The sequence below is a fragment of the Gavialis gangeticus genome, unplaced genomic scaffold, assembly GCF_001723915.1.
Source record: "Gavialis gangeticus isolate Ggan-Ray unplaced genomic scaffold, GavGan_comp1, whole genome shotgun sequence".
NCBI classification, from domain to species: Eukaryota; Metazoa; Chordata; order Crocodylia; family Gavialidae; genus Gavialis; species Gavialis gangeticus.
Window position 1 is genome coordinate 15,022,671 of NW_017729034.1, and position 12,977 is coordinate 15,035,647.

The 12,977-nt window shown below is 44.8% G+C and overlaps 1 protein-coding gene across 2 annotated transcripts in view; it reads right to left on the reverse strand.

Moving 5' to 3' along the window:
• Positions 1 to 12,977, reverse strand: part of LOC109304857 (natural killer cells antigen CD94-like) — a 35,044-nt gene that overhangs the window by 6,020 nt on the left and 16,047 nt on the right. Inside the window, exons 2-6 of one of the 2 annotated variants that reach the window (XM_019527688.1) lie at positions 11,603 to 11,701; positions 5,318 to 5,443; positions 4,786 to 4,884; positions 3,951 to 4,100; positions 1,708 to 1,859 (exon numbers count right to left, since the gene is read on the reverse strand). In XM_019527688.1, coding sequence (XP_019383233.1) covers positions 1,708 to 1,859; positions 3,951 to 4,100; positions 4,786 to 4,884; positions 5,318 to 5,443; positions 11,603 to 11,696 — 621 coding nt within the window. In that variant the 5' untranslated portion in view covers positions 11,697 to 11,701. The remainder of the gene's footprint in view (positions 1 to 1,707; positions 1,860 to 3,950; positions 4,101 to 4,785; positions 4,885 to 5,317; positions 5,444 to 11,602; positions 11,702 to 12,977) is intronic. The other variant, XM_019527689.1, reaches the window with a different exon arrangement.

Sequence of the window (12,977 nt, forward strand, 5' to 3'; positions counted from 1 at the left end):
CCATCCTCCCACTCCCAGTCTGAAGCAATTCCTTTGCGGGTTAGCCCAATCCAATGGAAATCTGGCAGAGAGTTTAGGAAATTCTGTTTGGGAGTAAACCGAAAAAGTGAATTTCATCCCTGTTGTCCATGAATTCCAGGGCAAAAAGCATGATGTCTCTTGGCCAAGACCATGGTAACCCAGGTGTCTGCATTCTGAAAGAAAAACAGTGAGCTCTGCCTTGCACCTTACAAGAGCAGCTCTAGGCACCTGTCCAGAGGCAGGTCTCCTGACTCTGGATTCCAAGAGAACAAGAAACCCATCCTTGAGGCCTCAGACAGGTTTTTCAGCTCTGAGAGAAGTGTCCATAGTAGCCAAATTCACTATATGAGTTGGCCATAGGTTTTACAGAGATTGTTGATCATTCTGATGTGACCATCTCATACAAGGCTAATATCATAACTGCCCTCATTGTAGCCGACAGGAACAGACATGGCACCAATGGGAAAAGGGCCACATAATTTCATAATCATTTGAGGCTACACAACAGAGACAGACAGATTTCTCTCCCCTAGCATTATTATTATATTATTTGTATTGACTGCCCAATGTAAAATAGCTAAGCAGTCCTGAGAGCAGGGCATACAGCTCAGATCTTCCACCTTCCCAGGTGAATGCTACAACTGGCAGGGTAAAGACTTAGGTAAAATCTCCCTGTCTGTACCAGGTTCAATGATTCTGTTTATGCTGTCTAAAGTGAGCAAGCTCAATAGAAGGGATAGAGAAGAGACTGAACCTGCTCCAGTCTACAGCTTGGCAATTATGGCACTTTCATTGCAGGTAGTGAGTAATAGAGGTTAGGAATCCCGCAGCTAGGGAAGAGAATTAAACTCTGGTCACTTAAATCTGGGACAAGTGCAATAACCACTAAGCTGGTATATGGAAGGAGAGGGGACATCTTCTGGTTGTGTTTCAAAATTAGAAGAGGCTGCCAATGTTGGTGCATTCTGTGCAGAGGTTGCTCCCTAGGCATATCCTGGGAATGCCTATCAGATCCAGCTCTGCACGCAGAACAGGTGTTGGGATGCCTAATTTGTGCTTTGTGCAAGGCTTGTGCACAAGCCAGGCACGTTAGCTGCTCTGTGCTGCCAGGACTAAATGGACTTTTGAAGAAGCAAAACTTTATGATTCTGAGAAACTGTAACATTGAAATCTCAGATGCCTACAGGCATGAGACACCTCTTTAATGACAGCTGAGCAGACTTTTTGGGAGTCAAAGGGAGCATCTACACGTGATGCTATGGTGATGTAGCAACGCACTACGGTTACGTAGAACCACAGGGGTCTACATGTGACCCACAGCTACTTCACCAGAGTGACACACTTCCCCCATTATAGTGCACCCCAACAGCAAGTTAGCTGCTAAAAATAACCAAAAGGAAGTACTAAATCACGACACAATAACAACATTGCTATAGCGACACATGTAGATGCACCCACAGTGGTCTACTTAGCCACCTATATCTAGCTTGTCCCAATTTAAGTGCCCACCCATCCTTTTCCGAATTGAGATTTTAATTCAAAACATAACCCAGGCCACTGTTGAGGACCATCTACCTTGTAATATGAGCATCTTGTCTAGAGCTATAGATCACATCACTACACAGGTATCTGGAAAGGTTTAAATCAGTGACTAGTGAACACAAAGGAGCAGAAACAATGTCCTACCATCTCATCCTTGTTCTCTATCTTGAGTAGTTTGGAGCCATGAGAAGAGCACTTTGCTTTACATTCTTGATAGCTTTTCCTTTCCTTAGTAAAATAGTAAAACTTTCCTCTGTGATGTTTCCAGCAATCTAAGTAAGCACTGCATTTTTCTCCTTGAAAATAAAAACATGTTTGATACAGAAAGTTGCCATATTTCCAGGGGGATGGATGAAATGTCCTGTGACTACATCACTGTAGAGTGCGCTATGGAGAAACTGATGTTCACATGCTGCACTGTTCAGTGAGGAATAAGGGCTTGTTTTGCTACAAGGGAGTCAAGGGACCAAAGCCATCAACCTAGACATGATCATGCAGTCTCCCCCTTCACTAATATACCAGAATCCTGTTTTGGGGCAGAAGAGAGTCACAGATCCTGGTCCTGAGGATAGCATGCCTCTTTTAGAAGATAAGCAATCCATGCGGAGTATACTATGGATAACTTTATAAAGTTTCAGTGATGACAGCAAAAGCTAATTTCACTCCCGGGTGTGTGCTCCCTTCCCTTGAAAAGCATGAAGCTAATCACAACTCGCTCTGCTCAGTGGCAGGTGATTCAGGATGCAAGGCTCCTGGAGTTCTTTTGCTCCCTGAGTATATTGGCTGGGGTTTTGTCTGCTTCATAAAGAGATGTGACCCTTTCTCTATAGCCATGCAGTGCTGTATAGCACATGATCACCAGAGAGGGACATCTGTGCAACCAACAGAGAAAAAGAGACTGAACTGAAGAGTGACTGCCTGCTCTAGGGTGGGTATGAGAGAGACTTCTACAAAATATCTGAAATGGCCAACATTTTCCAGTTAAAAGTAGTAAGACAAAATGGTAACTGAACAAGGAAGAAAAGGCAGAGGCAGCAACAACAAAGATCTGTCCCCTTCACCTCTGAGCAAAACCCTGGCATCTAATCTTTCCTTGAGCAGATGCATCTACACTCCTGAGAGGAAAGGGCTTAACCAGGGGTTTAGGGAATCTTCTGAATGAATCTGTACTCCCTCCTCCACAACCTTTTAGGTGTGATCCAGTGTGTTTTCCAATAGGCAGTTTTAGTTGTTGTTAGTAACAACATTGCACATGCAGTGAATAACAAAGGTAACAAAGGGGAGAGGCCAGGCTGCAGATACGGCCTGAGATTGGGGAAAGATGGAGCAACCCTGGTGGGAGGAAGAATGATGTTATTGCTGATTGGCAGAGATTTATGGTATAGCCTAGGGGCTTGAGTTTTATGTTTGCTGTTTACAACCGGAGGTTTGGGTGAGGTTATTAGGGGTTGGAGGAGGCCTCATAGGGGATCTATGATAGTGTGGGGACCCTGGTGCCAGAGAGGGTGCAGCATTTTGGAGTGCACTGACCCCAGCCCCAGTGTGAGGGGGCTGAGCAAGAGAAGCCCTAGGCAAAGGGGGCAGTGATTTAACAAGCACCAGAGGGCGCGGAGAGAGACGAGGGCTGCGAAGAGCCTGAGCACCAGAGGGCGTAGAGAGAGAGAGAGAGAGAGGAGGGCTGCAGCTAAGACTGAAAAACGTCCAGTACATCTGTGAGGCTTGGGGTGTGGTACAGGGGTGGTTGGGCTATGCGTGGCTCCATAAGACCAGGGTGCACGGAACCCCATTATAGAAACAAGACAAGTGATAGCAGGAGAACCGTGGCCAAGAGAATGAAAGGCAGCCTCCCTTTAATATATAATAAACGGGTGTGTGTGTGTGTGTGTGTGTGTGTGTGTGTGGACATGGCGGGCGAGATTCAAGGATGCTTTGAGGTGAACTTGGCACAGTAAGGGGGCACTAGGGGAGATCATGGCCACCCCTAGGACGCCACTTCATGACACTTATGTTATCATTGGAGGGAGGGAAGATAATGAGTGGCTTTCTTGGCACCCACTGCACATATATCTTACGCATTATTCATTGTCAGTGACTTTACCTTCATCAGCTGAGAGATGTGAGCTGCCAAGGAGCTACCTACATTTCTCAAGTGTGTCATTATGGAGCTGTGGATCATTGTGTATGTCTGTACTGAGGAGATCCCATGTCTCAAAGAAGTTTGGCTTTGCTTTTCCACATTATCAGTAACTGATTCAAGCCCTTGTACGGTGGGTGCTTGGGGGAGGAGGGTGGGGAGAATCTTTTGTCATCATCAGGACACACAGAACTGAATACTAATGCAAAATTAGCATTAAGAGTGGAAAAGAATCATGAACACTACTTGGTACCTTTCAGGTTTGTGTTCTGGGCCTTGAAATTATCCCTTTCCAAGGTGCAGTTTTCCAAAGTTTCATTCAGCTGCGTAAGATTTTTCAGAACTTCCTCTTGCTGGGGGAGAATTCCAATCTGGCTTCTCACTTGCAGGGAAGGCAGGAGAACTTAAGTCCACAATGATAAGCAAAATACACCATTTCAGTTAAAAGAGAACCAAACTATTCTTTATGAATCAGATGCCAGTTCCATTATAGTGTGCTAAGAGTTGTGCATAACTTTGATGTTAAAATAACCAAAGTATTAGTGAAATTCTAGTTTTTTGTTTGAGAGAATACTCTCAGCTTATAAAGGCCAGTCTCCAAACACATGCTGAACTGTTTTCGTTTAAATCAAAATGTCAGGGTTTGTTTGTTTTTCATGCTATCCGTCTCATGATTCAACCTGATATTGTGCAAATTGAATTGGGACTCATTTTCTTTTGGCTTGGAAAACTGAGAGTGTTGGAAGAATCTTTTCAAAGCAATAGAAGTCGGATCACATTTCTGTGCCATGATTCTAATGACATTTAAACAAACAGTGGAAATCTCAACCTAACCTCAGGTCATAAATCCAAAACATTCTGCAAGAAATCGTCTTATCATGTTTCAGTTACAAAATTTCAACTCTCAGCAGTGCGTGCAGTAGGCTTTGACCACACAATTAAAGTCTGTTATCATCCACAAAGGAGTCCAAAATATACTACTGTGCATGTATGTACATTGCTTGGAGGAGTTTTCTACACTTTTCACATTTTCTACACTTTTCAACAGCTCAAATCTTTTTCTCATTGTGTTCTTGGTAAATACTTACATAAGGCACCCAGGACTCCTGAAATTGCAAGCAAAACCAGACAGAGGGACCCCAGAATTGCTGCAGTGAGTTGCCACAACAAAGACTCGGAACAAGATTCTAACAAATGAGAGAGAAAGAAAAAAACACACACATGACCTGAAAATGTCTCACACCTATAATTTTGGGGGAGAGTAGAGTTCTCTACCACACCTGTCAGTGAAACTCGCATCTCACCCCCCTGAATCTACAATCCCTCCAGTAATTGTAGCCATTTATTGTGCACTCAACAACAGGTTAGAGGACCTAGAAGAGAACAGTCACTCCTCCTGATAGGATCAGTGATCTGGCCTGGGCACTGGCCCAGGATGGTCTCAAGGGAGGTCCCATCCATCAGCCAGATGCTATTTCTTGTAAGGGTAAAAATAATTCTCATTCTTTGGTTCTTGAAACCTCATGTCATGGCAACAGCTGCCCCTGAGGGAAGTTCTGTGACTTCAGATACTTTGATAAAAGAAGGGCAGAATCCAGCAGAACTCTTGAAGCACAGTACCTCTGTTCTCTGAGACTGTAGGCGTTGGCTTCCTCTGTGATTTGGAAGGAGCATGACATTTCAGATCTGAGTAGATCACTTCCTGCTCGCTGATTTCTGATGGGTTATAAGGGTAGAAAGATTCACCTATGAAATGTTCATTATATCAGGCTAGAAATACAGACTCACAATTTTTTTTTAAGCCCAAAATGACCGTTTTGAGCAAATCTTAAATTCCTGCATAATGTTATTATACAGACCATGGAATATCAGCTAGTATTTTTTGTTTGTTTGTTTGTTTGGTTTTTGTTTTGTTTTTTATTCCCATTTTTCAACCAAAACATGTGGTTGGAAACAGGTCATGATTTTTTTGGAAAAACATCTGCTCTTGAATTCAGTAACTGAGAATTGAATACTGTTCTTGATAATCTGCTCCAGTGGTTTATTACCTTTCTTACTCAATCTGTTATTTCCACTATGATCTTTTTCAGGTTTTATCACATTAGTAGACAGCAACCATGCACTGACTTAGGTGGCCAACCACATAACTGAAAAACACTGAATGGTGAACTCCTGGAAATAGTTGGAAGTCAACTTGCAGGCTGGATCGCATAGAATAATTTTTAATAGGAAACAAATTCTTAAATATTGAATCACATTTTACAGGTAACTCATGAATAGAAAAAAGGGAGAGGCTGAGTTAGCTCATGGCTAGATTCTGTCCCCCTTACTCATTTTAAGTCATCCCTTATTGTGTATTGAGGCCCATTAATGGCAACTTCATTAAGGGTTCTTCATGGGGTAAGAGATTCAGGATATATGAATTTAAATCAGAGTGATTTAAATCTAATTTAGTCATGACTGAAATTAGCCAGAAGGAACTTAGTTATAAATAATTGCTTTTTATCTTCTTCGCACTTGTACTCTTTAGTTATTTTCCTAGGCAAGGGTTATTCTTTGTAGGCAGTACAATTAGGTACCACTTTTAGCTAAATAAGACCAAAATACCTCAAGGCAGAATTTAAAAACAAAACTGCTCACAGAGGACAGAGACTTTTCTGACAGCATAGAGTGGAAAGAGGCCAATTGGCCCTGAGCTCGGGTTTGTAGATATTCACCCCCCTTGCAGGACACACTTTCTTCTGACTGCCTTTTGGGAGATGCTAAGCACAAGATGTTTCATTAAAGAATACAACCATTTTTATGGTATATGGGGTAGATCCAACATATCTCCATACAGGAGATTTAGGTGTTCTGGTAGATAGCAGTAAAGGTGAGGGCAACACAAACATGTCTGCCCTAGCAGACAAGGAAAAGTCAAAAGATGCCTTGGCCTAGTAAACTAAGCAGGGAATGGTAAATTTAAGCAGGGAACAACTGGATTAAGTGCTTAATCCAGCTGCTCCAACCAGTGGGCTGCAAATCCTACTGCATAAAGTTGTTCAAAAGACTTGGGATACAAACATTAACTAAGTGTTTGAGAAGCTAAAGGAATGGAAGAGGCCCCGGCCCTGTGTTAATAGGACAGCAAGAGCAAAACTAAGTTTTTCATGGAAGTTTCAAAGAAGGGTATTTGTACAATCCATTTACAACAGTGTGATCAAAATGTAGACCAGTGGATTATATATCATGGATACTAACAGAATTGGAATGCAAATACACTGAATGCAATACGAAAGGAGGTATTGACCCTGGTTTGGGTGCAAAAATGTTATGACTATATTTAAGGGAGGCCATTCCTAATTGAAAAAGATGATAATCCATTTATAGCTGTTACCAAATGCAAACAATGCTTTAAGAATACAGAGATTATTTTGTGATTTGCAAATTGAATACAAATTTTGGACAGATGTAGTGGTGACAGTCATATGTCTATAGCCTTTGACAACATTTCAATGTAAGAATGTCCAGATTACCAGGGATCCTGGCTTCCTCTGTTTAAAAATCACATTCTCTGGTTTAAAACCCTCAAAATCCTATGTTTTTCCATGATTCAAATGAACTGCCACTATATCTATAGATATCAGTTGAACACAATGTTTTATTGATATATTTACAATTTTAAAGCAATTTGGAAGCCTACTAGTGCCTCAGTCACTATACAAGCAGTCCTCAATTTTTATGACTTTTCAATTTGCAATAAACACTGCTTATGACGTTTATAAATTGACACACTGTTTCAATGTTCCAATGTGGGTATCATCTTTATGACAGCGATACTGCATGCAGCTGGTACTTGGTGGGAACGGAATGGGTGTGGGGCAGGGGTAGATCAACACCCTCGTAGTGAGGGAGGGGCTGGGGCTGAGAGAGGGGCTGGGGCAAGTGCTCCCCAGCCAGGGCCAGGCAGTCATGGGGAGGGGGTCAGCAGCTCCTGCCACTGCACACAGCTCATCTGGTGGCTTGACTGGTGGTTCCTGCTGCTGCTCCCACCACTGGTCTGGGACGGCATGGGGGAGCGTTTGCCCCTGGATCTGCACGGGGTGGGACTGGGCTGCACTGCAGTTGGGGAACAGGGACTAAGGCAAATTTTTGGGTGGCTGCAGCCCCGCCATAGCCCCCGCTCCACCACCCGACCCACCCCGATCTGGGGGCACATATCCCCCCCTATGCCCTCAAAGCCACAGCTCATCCAGGGGACGCAGGAGGGCAGCTCCTGCCACTGCATGCCACTTGTCTTGAGGCCACACAGTGGCTCAGCCCTGTGCCCATCCCACCCTGGCTGGGCGAGTGGTGGGAGGGTATGGGAGGGTGTTCTCCTGGAGTTATGGGGGAGCTACAGCCACCAAAAAATTCACCATAGCTCCTGCGACCTGCCCAGAGTGCAGCTTGGTGCAGCTCTGGCTCTGCCCGCCCTACCCTGCACAGATCCAGGGGCACGCCCCCCCGCCCTCATGCCATCCTGGACCAGCAGCGGGAGCAAGTGTGGGAACCATCAGTTGAGCCACCAGTCAAGCAGTGTGCAGCAGCCACCGCTGCCTCCTCCCCATGCCTGTCCAGCCCTGCCTGGGCAGTGCTTGTCCCAGTCCCTCCCTCACTGTAGGGGGCGTTGATCTGTCTCCCACCCCATGCCCCTTCCCTTCCTCCACTTACCAGATGCACAAGGTATCCACCATCATAAAGGAACCAATCCCCCATTTGTAACACTGTTCCTATGGGAAGATTGGTTTCAAGTTGCAACATTTCAACTTAAGACACAGTTTTTAGGAGCCATTTGTATCATAAGTCTGAGGACTGCCTGTAATACAATCTTAATACCTATAAATTTTTACATTTGATTTTGGCTCTTTCCCTGCCCCCTTTGCTCACAAGGATGTGGGTCTAGTTGTGGCTGTCCCCCCAACCGCTCCTTTGTGGCACTGATCAACACTGATATGTTGATGTCCTGTCCGTGCCATTGCCCCTCACTCCACACCCACAGCCCCCCACCCCCTCCAGCCCTGCTGGAAGAGGCCCCCAGTTGCTAGGACTACAGGGTCAAGGACCCAGGTCTGCAGCCCTCTGCCCTCCTACCTTCCCCCTGCCCACAGCAGCACCCAAGCCCCAGCTCCTGCCCATGGGAGACAGCGGTTGCTGTGGTGAAGCAGAGCATGAAGCTAGGCTTCTCATCCCCCACAGGCAGCATGGCTGAAGCGGAGCCTGTGTGGGGTGCAGACTCAAGCTGCCCACTGTGGGCTTAGAGCTTCCCACCCTGCTGCTCTCCCACCAGGGCCTCTGCAGCCCAGCAGGTGGGATCCAGCACAGCAGAGCAGATCGGTGGGGAAGGAGCCCTGCACCACTGCTGGGAGCCCTATGCTACCATGGAGAAATGCCCCCTGTCTGCCTGGCAGCAGCAGGGTCACAATGCCGAGCTGCCATCCCTGCTGCTGCCAGGCAGACAGGGGGCACTTTGCCATGGTGGTGCAGGGCTCCCAGCGGCAGGGTGGGGCTCCCCAGCCTACTCTACCCTGCCATGCTGGGTCACACCTGCTGGGCTGTGAAGGCCCTAGGGGGAGGGCAGCAGGGTGAGGAGCTCTAAGCCCACAGCAGGCAGCCTACATCCACAGATCTGGGAACACATCCCCCCTGCCCCCTGGGAATATGTACAGCAGTGGGAAGCTAGCCCCCCACAACCTCCCAGATGAGCTGTCCATAGCTCAATTCAGTTCACATGGCCCTAAGCCCCATGCACTGCCTTGGATGGGTAGCAGCCCCAGCCCTGCCTAACTCCTGCCCTCATGGGGGGCCTCAATTCCCCCCCCTCCCCCAGACTTACCTGCAATGAGCTGTGAGAACTGCTCTCATGCTGCCTGGATGCTATGTGCATTAGTGCACACATGCACATGGCACCCCCTGCCTGACAGCCCTCCTCCTGCTCCCCCCAGTCCCTTGCAGGCTGGAACTCTGCCAGGCTGCAAGGGGAAACCTGCCTTCCCCATTTTTTCCTTTAAAGGAGAAAATCCAGGTTTTTCTCCTAAAAATGATCACATCCAGGTTTTACCTCATTTTTCCATGGCAAAAGGAAAACTCAGATCCCTACTGATGACACACCTGCTAGTGAGATAGAGCACCTGTCTAATTACTTAATAATGTGAACTTTGGATTGCCGGAACTGCTGTTGATAATAAGTCCATAAATAAAGAAAATAAGGCTTTTAGCACAGGTGGCTCTGAGATTATTCCCACCCTGGTAGTTGTAGCAAGTCCTTTCAATACTTGATAAGATTATGTTTAAAGACATGAGGATGGCAATTATTAACATGTTACAGAAAATATGTTAAAAAGCTTATGTGAAAATAACTTTGGGAGTGAAAAATTGAGGCAGTGGGCTAGAGATATTTTATACTAGCTTCAAATGAATAGTCTCATTAAAGAAGCTCTGAAAGCTGGTTCTTTGTGCCAAAATTAAAGGACCAGTGTACCAATGTATGCTATGTTGGTGGTACAGGAAAAGGTTGCCCACTGAAGCAAATTAGGAATAAATGTGTTTATATTCGCTGATGAAGTCTTGTACTTTCCCAAGACAGATTGACTATCAGATACTACTGCTAAACAGTAGTATCTGTATAGTAAATGTTTGTTAGAACACATGGACATAGAAATGCCTGAGGTTTGTGGGCATAAAACTGAGCACTTTGCAATGAAAAATGGGCTTAGACATGTCACCAGAATTCCTCAGATAAGCATTGATTCATATTGATTTACTGCAGATAGGCTTTAATTCATATTTAGCAGACTTAGGTTACAGAATATCACCATCCAAACATTCTTTGATAGCTACCAAGATTTTCTTCTATAGAAAACTTGAGAGAAGAATGCCTGCACTGCTAGGAAATGAGTTACAGAGATATGGAGAGATAGATAAAGCAAAACAAAAATCTCAGTATAACCAAAGGTCCTGGAAGTCCCCACCCTTCATGAAAATGATGCTGTGTATATCTGTTACAAGAAGAAATGGTGCTAGCAAAAGTGGGGTCATGAGACTTAACTAGGAATCTTCTGAGATTGTTACACCCAAGAGAAATATTTCAGGGGAACAAGTGACTCTTTCCAAAACCCAAAAGAGTGGGAAACAAGAGGCACTGAGTCAACCATTTTGTTCAAGAAGGTCTCAGACAGATAGAGCTCAGAGGCCTTCTCAACCGGCCATGGCTGTTAAGACATGGAACAATCAGATCTACTTGTTGGTGCTGCCAGAAGATCATAGTGCAATCTCATGCCTTGGGGTACCTCACTCCACAGGGCACCTCAGACTAATTGAAGACTGCTAGTTAATTTCTTTTATAGAATGGTTATAAGTACTTGAAATTCTGTATTGCATTAGTGTTGATTTTTAATTATTATTGTTTCCTTAGTCTGGGAAAGGAAGCTGGAGTGTGAGCTATTTGGAATCTGTTCATGCCTCATGAAAAAACTCGTCAACCAGAGTTTATGCACAGAATGAAGCAGGCCTATGTTAGACTCTGAGTCAACAATGAATAATGTAACCATCACCTTCCTGGCTCTGTGAGCAACAATGGCCATGAAGCAAAGCTTTTCCATTCATTTTAAACACAAAGGAAAGGTTTTTAGTTTATAATTAAACACTGCTTATCTAGAGCTCGTGATGCACCCTGGCACCACTGTCACCTAATTGGAATATAGCATCTATTCATGGTCGAACACCTTGACACTGAAGAGAGAGAGCAAATCTAGCAATATGGCATTGACTGATAATTAACACAAGAAAATCCTAATGCATTCATGATATATAATGTTAGTGTTAGTGAGATCACATTCAAGGAAGAGATTTAACTTGGTCCAAAAAATCAGATGAGCCATAGCAAACCTGGGATCCTGCTTGGTTTTCCTTTCTGTTTGGTCTTCTCTTTTGGAGGAGCACAAAATGGAAGGTCCGCATAAGTCACTGTCTGCTCACTCATTTCTCCTAGGTTAGGGAAGAGAAATTGCACAGTTGGGTTTGCTAGTGAATTAACATTATTCTTGAGTTATTATTTTAACCACAAGAGTTATTCAGGAGTTTATGCTTTTAGCTGCACTAACCAGAGCAGAAGACTACAGTGTATCTCTTAACAACACAAGCTACTGTGAACACATCACACCTGTCCCCACTCACTATACTCTTTCTCCAACTTAACTATCATTCCCAGATCCAAGAAAACTAAAAGATCTTCCTACGATCCTTGTGACTGACAGCATTCCTCTTAAGATGCAACTTAACTTTTTGTTCCAGGGCAAGGTTTGTCCCTGTAGCAAATAAAGATTTCTCAATGGCTAGTTCAAGGACTGGAGGACAAACTTCTACAGGAGATTAGGACCACTACAAACCATATGCAACAGATGTTAGTCAGATCACTTCATGCGCAGTTGGAATGTTCTCAAGTATTACTGTGCTGAAGGCAAGATAAGAACCCCCCCAAAAAACAGAGCAGCTCAATTTTGTGCCTCCTATTAAACCCATGAGAATACCATATGTGCAATTAAACTAGCAGCTTAGATCTTGGTCAAAGGTAATTTTTTTTATACAAAATTTGAAATTAGTTGGACAAGGAGTTCTTCAAATACAGGACCTTCGCCTATCACAGGAGGTACACAATCCCACTAGGGGAAATGCCTTACTAGACTTCGTACTGGCCACAAGGGACGACTTGGTGGGGGATCTGCAGGTGCAAGGTAACCTAGAGGATACTGACCACCTGTTGATAGGTTTTGTTATCTGGAGAAAGGTGGGGAAGATAACTAGCAGGGCAGAAGTGCTAGACTTCAGGAAGGCCAACTTCAACAAGCTCAGGAGATTAGTTAGGGAGGGACTGACTGGTAAAATCCTTGGGGACATAAGAGCCCAGGAAGCATGGGCGTTTCTTAAGGGACTAATCCTGCACACACAGATAAGGACCATCCCAGTACACATAAAAGAGGGCAAAAAAAGCAAAGAAACCCTCTTGGTAGAGCAGGGAAGTCCAGGAGAGCCTGGAGGGGGGAAAAAGAGGCCTACAGGCTGTGAAAGCAGGGGGCTGCCACCAAGGAGGAATATATCTGCTTGGCTTGAGCTTGCAGGGAAACGATGAGGAGAGCCAAAGCTGAAATGGAGCTTAGGCTGGCGGCAAAAGGCAAGGATAACAAAAAGGAGTCCTTAAAGTACATAGGAAGCAAAAAGAAGGTGCAGAGTAATCTAGGGCCCCTTCAGGACAAACTAGGGCCAC